Source organism: Orycteropus afer, unplaced genomic scaffold (genome assembly GCF_000298275.1).
Source record: "Orycteropus afer afer isolate SDZICR_OR568_19922 unplaced genomic scaffold, OryAfe1.0 scaffold00080, whole genome shotgun sequence".
Classification (NCBI taxonomy): Eukaryota; Metazoa; Chordata; class Mammalia; order Tubulidentata; family Orycteropodidae; genus Orycteropus; species Orycteropus afer.
The window spans coordinates 5,805,349-5,815,957 of NW_006921667.1; the positions used below are offsets into that span (position 1 = coordinate 5,805,349).

General features: G+C 44.5%; 1 protein-coding gene across 1 annotated transcript in view; it reads right to left on the reverse strand.

The window, feature by feature from the left end:
- Nucleotides 1-371: 371 nt before the first annotated feature.
- Nucleotides 372-10,609, reverse strand: part of TNFRSF13B (TNF receptor superfamily member 13B) — a 12,095-nt gene continuing 1,857 nt past the window's right edge. The window contains exons 2-5 of the mRNA XM_007941491.1: nt 8,113-8,352; nt 6,514-6,762; nt 1,194-1,379; nt 372-622 (exon numbers count right to left, since the gene is read on the reverse strand). Coding sequence (XP_007939682.1) covers nt 372-622; nt 1,194-1,379; nt 6,514-6,762; nt 8,113-8,352 — 926 coding nt within the window. The remainder of the gene's footprint in view (nt 623-1,193; nt 1,380-6,513; nt 6,763-8,112; nt 8,353-10,609) is intronic.

The following is a 10,609-nucleotide window of genomic DNA, read 5'->3' on the forward strand; positions in this document are numbered from 1 at the left end:
AGGAGAGATCTAGTGTCACTTGTATTCAGTTGCTTATGACCCAGTAGTAGTTAACAAACTTTTCCATGAGCCCAGCGAGACCTTCTCACTGAAGGTGTGCGCAGAACAAGGTGCCTTCACAGTGGGCCAAGACCAGGAAGGCAGGTGTGAGGATCATGTAAGGACACAGCCAAGACCAAATGTGAGGAGCAGCAGCCAGCAGGGGGTTTATTTCTATAGGAGTTCAACTGTGTATTGTAGGTATTTTTAGATAATTGTGAACTACAATTTACATAGAGAGCTGGGGTCAAGAGAGTCAAGAGAGTGAAATGGCCTCCTGCTATGGCATCTCTGTGTGTGTGCTTGTGTGTCTGTTTCTTTCTCTCTGAGCTCTATGTCGTGGGACCCCTTTCCTGGGAGGGGGCACATATGATCTTGAGGCCGCTGTCCTCATTGCTGGAGGAAGGCTGCATAGATGCTGTCCCAGGCAAGGGCCACCACCTCTGTGCAGGGGCCAGGCCCAGTGTCCTGTGGCCCCCTGCACTCTCCTCAGTGGGTGCCCTCTGTTCCGGGAAACAAAAGCTGCATGTTTCCACTGGCTCCGGAGTCCCACCCTCAATGCTTCCAGCTTCCATCAAGTGATCTGAGAAAGGGATGGAAAGGGGTTGGTCCAGCACTACCCATCTCATTCCTACACCCAAAGTGACATTAGCAGGTACACACTAGTACAGGCACAAGGTTATGAAGATAAAATATGCAAATTGGTAAACTGCCACAGCCTCCTTTCCCAAAACCCTGGCCAGCCCTCCAGCTCCATATACCCCAGCACTCCAAGTATCTCCTCAGGACAAGTAGCTACAGAGCAACTGCCAGCAGAACAGGGCCCACCAAAGCCCAGCTCCAGCATCCCTTCTGACTCATTTCTGCCTGCATCTCCAAGCAATCCATACCCTGTGGGGATGACTAGCCCTCACATTTACTGGGACTTTTCTGAACTGGCCCTTGCATCCTTGTCCTGAGGCTACACATCCCTGTCTGCCTGCCTATGTGTTTAAAACTGACTTGAACCAAAGAACAGAAATACTGCCAGGATGTGCTCCCAGCCTTTCAGAGGCTAATTTGGCAAAATGCCCTCCACTTAGAACCAGGGCAGTGACAAGACAAAGGACTTGCTCCCTGTTTGTGACATGCAGTGAGAATGGAGGAGGACTCACCCTGAGAGGATTCAGCCTGAGTGTGGCATGGCTTGGGGGGCAGCTGGCAGGAACACTGGTCCCCCTTCCTCTTGAAGAAGCAGGACACAGCCACGAGGAAGCAGCAGACGACAGCACACAAGCAGAGTCCCAGCGTGGTATAGACCAGTGCTAGCTGGCCTCCACTCAGCTTTAGCCCTTGGGACACTGCAAGACAGGGAGACACCCAGCACTCAGGAGGAGCTGTTGCTTTCTAGAGCTCTTCTCCTCTTAGGGCAGACTCTAACTCTGTGGTCTTTCTTTTCCCCTTATTAGAGTTGTCCGTCCACACTCTGAGCTCTATGTGGTGGAACCTCTTTCCTGGGAGGGAGCACATATGATCTTGAGGCTGCTGTCTCTGTCACTGGAGGAAGGCTGCCTAGATGCAGTCCCAGGCATGGGCTGCCAACCTACATGCAACACATATGTGATCCACATACAATTCACACAAAGACCACACATAACCCACATGCAACCCACACAGTCCACACAAATCTACGTGCAATCCCTATACGACCCACACATAATCCACATGAAACCCCACACACAATCTGCATGCAATCTACATGCAACTCACAGGGCCATCCTTTCCCAGTTAAGCAGTTGCTGAGCCTATAGAGGGCCTAGTCCCTAGCCCCCTGATCTGCTGTGGACCTTCTGAACCCTGACACTTGTTTAGCTGACATACTTTCTGGGCTCTGGAGGAAATTAGTACCCCCACTGCATGCCAGTAGCAACTTCTGAGACCTCGAAGCTGGAGAAAACATCCTTTAGTTGGGCCTTGTCATTGTCTCCACTTGATATAGGAATACAGATTATGATAGGACCAGAGATGAATGGATGATTAATAGCCCAGGAGGATGCCACTGTCTTCCCTGAAATAGGCTCTTCCTCCAAGGAGATGCCTTCTTGGGTGACTTTATTGTCCAAATAAGGACAATTTTGAGAGTGAAATGGGACGTGATTATTAATTAGTCTTGAATGACAGAAATGGACTAGGACTGCCCTGGGGAGATGATGCACATGGTCACTCTACTTCTATAGGACTCAAACCTCTCTGTTTTGATGTCAGAGTCAGCACAGGATCAAAGCTCTCCCCTTAAAATTGTCCCTCATCTTATTTTTTCCTTGTTCTTGGAATTGGAGCATCCTCCAGGCCTCAGGGCAGAAGGATAGATGAACCAGATTGAATCTGATATATATGTTATAAACTAATGATATGGACCATTTATTGAGTCCTTACTGTATGTGAGGCATTTTTTTGTAGGAGGATTGATTACCTCACTTTTAAAATTGAGTATAATTCATATACAAAAATCACCATTTTAAAGTGTACAATTTCAGTGGCTTTTAGTATATTCACAAGGTTATACAGCTGTGACCACTATCTAATTCTAGAACATTTTCACCACCTCAAATGGAAGTTCTTCTTCTGTTAGCAATCACTCCATTCTCCCCTCCTCCCACCCTTGGCAACCATTATTCTACTTTCTGTCTATAAAGATTTGCCTATTCTGGACATTTAATATAAATAGAAATATACAATATGTGATCTTGTGACTGTCTTCTTTCACTTAACATGATATTTTCAGGGTTCATCTATGTTGTACTATGTATCCGAACTTCATTCATTTTTATGGCTGAATAATATTCTTTTGTATGTTGTTGTTGTTGTTATGTACTGTCAAGTCAGACCTGACTCATAGTGACCCCTCCTTGGGTTTCTGAGGCAGTGTCACTATGGAAGTAGATTGCCTCATCTTCCTTCTGAGGAGTGGCTGGTGGGTTTGAACCGATAGCCTTCTGGCTAGCAGTCAAGTGCCTTAGGCACTATGCTACCAGAGCTCCCATTCCTTTGTATAGATGGACCATATTTTGTTTGTCCAATCATGAGTTGATGGACATTGGATTGTTTATACTTTTTTACTGTTATGAATAGTGCTGCTATGAACATTCATGTCAAATATAGAGCTAGGAGTGTAACTGCTGGATTATATGGTAATGCCATGTTTCATTTTTTGAGGAACCACCAGACTCTTCCAAAATGGCTGCACTGTTTTAAACTCTATTTTGAGATGAAAAAACTGAGCCTCAAAGTCAGACTCTTCTCAGTGGCAGAGCTGCAGCTAGGAGCCAGGTCCTGTGGATACTGACCCCTGGCTTGCTTTGCTATGGCAGAGTAGACAAGTTTTGGAACCCACAGACTGGGCTCCAATCCCAGCTCAGTCATGCCCACACCATGTGGCTCTTAGCAAGCTGCTCCATTTTTGAAAGTCAGTTTCTCAATCTGTGAAATGGGAAGTATCAGTCTCTCAGTTTATCATACTCTGGTGTCTTGTGTGTTGCTATGATGCTGGAAGCAGAATCACCCTTGATGGACAGGTTTCACAGGAGTATCCAACTAAGACCAGGAATAAAGGCCATGGTGATTTAGATCTGATAACTGACCGGTAAAAACTCTATGGATCAGAATATTATCCAATGTAGTGCTGGAAGGAGTCCCTCCATGATGGAAATGGTTAAGTGCTGGACTACTAACCTAAAGGTTGGTGATTCAAACCCATCCAGAGGCTCCTCAAAAGACAGGCCTGGTAATCTGCTTCCGTAAATTTACAGCCTTGAAAACCCTGTGGAGCAATTCTACTCTGCACACATGGGGTCACCATGAGTTGAACTCAAATGGATGGCAACTAACAAAAATATAGTCCTGGAAGATGAGCACCCTAGGTTGGAAGGCACTCAAAATACACAGTGGCCACATTGAACTTGAGAATACCAACAACTGAAGATGGTGTAGGACCAGGCAATGTTTCGTTCTGTTGTACATGGGGTTGCTATGAGTTGGAGCCAGCTCAACAGCAGCTAACAACATTAATCTCAAGAGACACTTGCGTGGGAGCTGGGAAAGGTCAGGAGTTGATTGGAAGAGATAAATGTGTCATGGACTGGGGGAGGTACACAAGCCTGAGGACATTGGGAGGCCCCTGCCTACACAGCACAGCTTTTTTCCTGCTTCCATGCCCTCAGCCATGAGTTTGTAGTTCTCATCATAAGAGAGGTGGAGGCAGATTACAAATGGCCAGATTCTCCAGGTTCAATTTTTTTGCCAGTCCTCTCAACAGGAGGTGGAATCTACTTGAAAATGCTGGCCCTGTGACTTGAGTAACAGAATGCAAGGTAGGTGATGTGTACAGGGTCCCAGCTAGGGTTAAAGAGGCTGGCAGCTTCCCTCTTGCCCTCTTGGAACACTGCTGCCATAGAGATCCACCCACGCTGCCTTTTTGAGAATGAAGGACCCATCCCAACAAATGACCCAGATACATACATAAGTCCGATCAGCACCATGGATGCAGACACAAGACCTGGTGCTCAACTGGACACAGAGCACCAACCCACACAGTTGTGCACACACAAATGACTGCTGTTTGAAACCATTATGTCCAGGCTTGGCTTGTTCTGTGACAAGATGTGCCTGACACAGAGCCAGTTTCCCTAGCCATAATTTGGAGTTGGCCTGACTAATGAGGCAGAAGTGGCAGCTTGGCTCCAACCTGAGGCATGATGCTGCACATTTGCACCTCCACCATTGTCATGAGAAGGACACACCTGGCCACCCCAGTGGTCCCAGGATGAGGACAAGCATGTGAACATAGCCTGTTCCCAGCCAACCTTGCAAGTAAGGAACGGTCTGGGTTTGGGGTTATTTGTTATGCAATAGTTACTGACCAACAAGAGAGCAAACAGGAATAGAAGACTACAGTCTAGCCAAGGGGGATGTGTGGCTGGGCAATGGCTCTAGAAGCACCTAGGGGCAATCTCTAAGTTTGTGTGCCCTACCCCAACCAGCCTCTTCGATGGGGGATGGGGGAGCTAGTGAGGAGTTGGGGAGTGGGGAGTAAGGAGATGGAGTAAGGAGATTCACTGGCTGGCCTCATCTGGCACCCCCGTAGATTTGGCATGCCCAGGAGCAAGTGCTCCCTCTGTCCCTCCCATCTCTATACCTCTGACAGTTCCCACCCCTGGGTGTCTAGGTAGTGGGGCCCAGTCTCAAGGAGATTGTGCCATCATGTGAGAGTCACAGGTAAGGGAAATAAACTAATCAGCCTGTCAGGAGTCCTGTTGTCCCTCCACAAATAGGTCATGGGCAGTGGAGCTATCATCTCAAATGTAACTGGATCCCACAGTCTCCCACCCCCTTCTTTCTGTCACCATGGAACAGGGCAGGTGACATAAGAGCTATTGGCTGGGAGAATGGATTGGCAGTTGGCAGAATCCAGCTCCAGGGCACCCAAATTACCATGTACAAAGGATCAACTCCACCATAAACTTTTTTGCAATATCTTTCTCTTCTCATTCTTAGGCAGCTTCTGTGATCTGTAAGTTTAAATCTGAATTCTCTATGTAAATGAACTTGGTCTCCTGCCCTGACTGCCCCAAGGCTAGTTCTGCCTAGAACTTGCTGCTTTGTGCTTTGAGAATTCACTCTGCCTCAGAACCCCCATTATAAAGCTCCAACCCCCATCCTTTGCTCTTCTGCTTTCTTCATGCCCATAAACTTCTAAAATTTTGCCTACAATTTTCCTGTCCTATGAAGCCCCCTTGGCTTCTGGCCATGTGTCTGAACTCTGGGTGTCCTGCTTACAACTCCTCTGTGGTGGTTAAGTTGTGTGTCAACTTGGTTGGGGATGGTTTTGAGTGACTGGGCAGCTGGATGTAGTTATTTCCCATGATGAGACTGGTAATCAATTCAGTGGAATCTACTGGAGCAGCTGAATAGCTACCTTAGGGATGTGGTCTTCTTCTAGTATGTAAGAAGACAGCTTTCAGAAAGATCTCAGAGCTTTTTGGCAAGTCTGTAATCCTGCATTTGGCCAAGTCTTCATCTCAGTGACCTGCCATGTTGTCTGCTGATTTTAAGACTGTTTCTAGACTTGAACTAGTGGCCTGCCATGTTGGTTGATAATTTGGAGACTGTGCTATTTTATTTTTTGACCTTGGGTTTGTCATCCTCAGCAGCTAGCAGCTGTCTGAGTTAAGAGAAACCTCCCACTTCAGTAAGTTGGGAACAAAAGGCAGAGCTGAAGCACAAGATTGAGGGGCTTTCACCCAGTCCCTAGAGCTGGTACTTTGAACTTGGATTTCTAGCCTCTTAAACTGTAAGAAAATAAATCCCTGTTTGTTCAAGCCATTCACTTGTGGTATTTCTGTTAGAGCAACACTAGAGGACCAAAACACCTTCTTTATTTAGGGCTGGGGCCTAATCTCCCACCTGTTCTGACCCACAGACCCTCAGGTGGCTTACTTGAACTTGCCTCCGAGCCTCTGAGCTCTGGTTCCTGGTACCTTCCTGAATTGTTTGGCTTGGCTTCTGTCTCCCCCGTCTGCTTCCAGAGCTCCGGAAGGAGATTCACTTGGCTCTGTCCTTTGAACTTGTTTTCACAGAAGTATGCACATTGCTTGGTGTGTTGTCCACAGATGGAGGTACAGCTTATGCAATCATTTAGGAGATAGTCATAATACTTGCCAGGCTCCTTGCGGCAACTGAATGACTCTAGAAGACAAAAATGAGTGGTACTAATGAGTGACCACAGCATGAACTGTGGGTCTGGTCTCAAAAGACATCAAAGCTTTTTTTTTTTTAATGAGAGTTTAATTACCAAAAGCAATTTGAGTAATTCAAGTCTTTTTCCAATATACAAATTTAAGGCTATACATTACCCTCTGAGTACAGTTTTAGCTGCATTCCACATGTTTTTATATGAAATATTTTAAATATGTTTAGTTCAAAATATTTTTTACTATTCATTATTGTTTCTTTTTTAACTTATACTTATCTCAAAGGGTGTTTCTTAGTTTCCAAATATGTACAAATTTTCCAGTTATCTTTTAAAATTGGTATCTAAGTTAATTACATTATCACTCAGGTTCATTATTTGCATTTTTCAAACCCATCAAGAAAAAATATATTTCACATTAATAGAAGGAATGAAGGAGGAAAAGCCACACTCCTCTTTGACAACTTTGAAGAAGGAGCTAGAAGGAAGGTGGAGAAGCTCACATTCATAGTGTTTCTTCTTTTATATTATTGAATGAGAATTGCAGGTGCTTAAACAGGTATCAATGCCAAGAAGCAAAAACCAAGCAAATTAAATCCCAATGCTACTTCCTTTAGGTCTTGACTTAGGAGTGTATAAAAGAATAGATTTGAGGCAATCATTCACTTTATGAAAAGGCTCAGAATATTTTTACTTTCATGGGATAAGATTTCCTAGTCATTAAAATAAGGTTCTATTTATAAAAATATCATTAACACAAGACTTTAAGGACATATCTCAGAGGCAGAGTAGGAGAGTACTTAAAAATATAGACTTCAAAGCCAAAGAAATCAGGGTGGTCTCTTGCTGTACCACTTAGTATATCCATAGAATGGGTTTGTTTAAAACACACAAGCAAAAAAAAATTGGTTGAGGAATACAAAGGCAGAAATTTTATGATTTTTCAGCTGAGGATGGGTGCACAGGTGTTTTGTCATGCTATTCTTTGTATGTTTGATAATGTCCATACTAAAATATTTCAAAAGCAAGAGCATGACAAGGAACACTGAATTTCTATTGGACTGTCAAAGAAGACCTCTGCAAACAAGGAATATTTGGGCTGAGACTTGAGCTTTGGGTAGAAGGGAACCAAATAAAGAATGGAAGAAATGCATTCCAGGCAGAGGGAATAACATGTGCAAAGACTTTGAAGCAGGAAAGAATGCATCATGTTCAAGAAACTTAAAGGAGGTCAGTGTGGCCAGAGTAGAAAGATGGAGTACTAAAAAAGTACCACATTGTACATCGTCATTCAACCAGCTGCAGTGGAACCATCCCATCCCCTTGGCTCAGGTTCTGAAACTTACTGCAGAATGCTGCACAGATGCGTTGGCTCCGACGGCTACAGATGGGTTTGCAGGAGACACAGTTGAACAGCAGGGGATCCCAGTAATGCTCTTTGGGGCAAGACCTCATGGCCACCCCCATCCATGGACCCTGTGGGGCTGAGAAGTAGGAAGCTGTGAGGGCAGCTGTCAGGCAGCTGCAACCAGCCTCTTGTTCTTGGCTGGAACCCAGGTGGCCTCTCTGGCTTACATTCCAACTATCTGTCTCAATGAGCAGAGGGGAAGCCAGACAAAGCCAGATTCCAACTCCATCTGCATTTGTTGGATGATAAATGTGCCCACCTCATCTCTCTGAGCCTCAGTTTCCCCATCTATGACATTGTTGTGAGGGATGTTGTACTTTTACACAAATAACATATATGCCTATATATGCCATACAGTTTTGCAACTATGCAACACAACCTCCTCGCACATTAGTTTCCTATGCACATTGTACATGTTAAATGTATGTGTTTGATATTTATTTTGGCATATTATATGTGAAAAATGTGGTAAATGAGACACCTCTCTCATCAGCTCATGCCTGTTGGGCCCTGCTGTCTGCTCTCCTTAATGTGCTACACCCCCTTCCACCACAGGGTTTTTGCACACACCGTTCCCTTTGCATAAAATGCTCTTCCACCTCCTCCTCAGCTGGTTAATTCCACATCATCTTTTAGACCTCAGTTTAAGCTTCACTTTTTCAGGGAAGCTTTTCTGACTTTTCCTCAGATGAGGACATGTCCCCTCTCCTACCCATCAACAATGCCCTGGATTGGTCCCTGTCTTCATCTTACTTCTGAGTGTGAGACTATTTGATACTATCTTCTCAATAACCATGAGCATCCTGCAGGCAGGGGTGTTCTGTTTTTTTGTTCATTGTTGCATCTTCAGAACCTAGATAGAACATAGTAGGTGCTCATTAAATTAATGAATAATATTTTTTAAAAAAATGCAGATCTAGCCAATGCCTAGCATACAGCAATCAGTCAGTACATACCAGTTTCCTTCCTTTTATATTGTGTGGTGGGTATGAAACACATAGTGAAGTATATCAGCTTCACAGATCTTAAGTGTACAGCTGGATGAATTTGAACATATGTGTATACTTATATAACTAACATCCACATCAAGACATAGAACATTTCCCACATCTGGGCTACCTGCCATTCAACACTCACCTGGAAGTAACCACTATTCTGACTTCTGTCACCATAGGCTAACACTGGCTGTTTTGGGGTGTGGTTTCTGGCTTCTGCCCCACAAGGTGTGAGATGGTGGTGTTGATGTTTTCTCAACCATTTGGGCTTGTCTTGCTATGAGTCTTCCATTATATAAAGGTGTCACCTCTTCTATAATTTTCTGTCAGATTTAGTGACATTTTCTTCTCTGATACTTTCTCTTTTTAAATTTTTCAGAAGGCATTCATTCTTTCAGTGTAAACTGAGAAAAGATAAGTGGCTTTCCATTTACCATGGCAGCTCAAACACATGAATGTGTCTTCCTTCCCTTTTAGAATCCTCTTTTCTTCCCTGACAGTGAAGGATATTTTCCTCACGAATAAAGAAAATAGAAGTGACTGCAGCAGAGGATTGACGAAAGGAAGATAAACTGAAGTAATTGGCTTCAGCTTAGGATTTCTCTGCTTTGATGCCCACACAGTGGAGGAAGCCAAGAATCCCAGAAAGTCTCTAGAATCAAAGGCACCAAGTATCTTTGAAGGTGGGCTGGGATGAGGCATGGCAGTGAAAGGAGGATTATTTGGAAATCGATATAAAAAGGCTTTGACTCCAATTTGAATGCCAGCCCCAGCCTGGTAGCAACCCTTTCCCCACCCAAACTGAAGACTAGGGATCCCCTCAGTCACACCTTAAGGTGAAAGGGAAGTCCTTCCTGAAAAAAGGACACTTATGTGAACATTCTTTCTCCCAAATGGTCAGGTTCCCCTCCTACCACCAACACCACTGCTGTTGCTATCGTTGTTGCTGCCCCTACCACCATCAACACCATCACTACCACCATCACCACTAACATTCTCTCATCCTAGCTCCCTACTTAAGGGACGTTTCAGGCCAGGTTGTTAAAATGCTTCCTTTTCTACTCCCCAACTGGCAGGAAATTGGCAGACTCTGCCCTGGGAAAATCAGTCCAAAGGAGAAGACCTAGATGCACTGATGGGGGGAAATCTTTTCAACAAGATGGTCAAGTCCCTGCCCAATCATCCCTGAGCAAAGTTTATACACTAACAACCTGTCTGTTTACCCAGAGCCTCAGTTATCTGTTAATGCCTCCACTGTAATCATGAACCAACAGCCAAAAGAGGAACAACCCTGGCATGAAAGTGGACATGTGAACTAAACAAGCAAAGAAAAGTGCTTGGAGCCAACACAGACAATGCATGTAACAGAAGAAAAAGAGTAACCACAGCAACAATTGATAGCTTCAGATTTTGCATTATATATATATATATATATATATA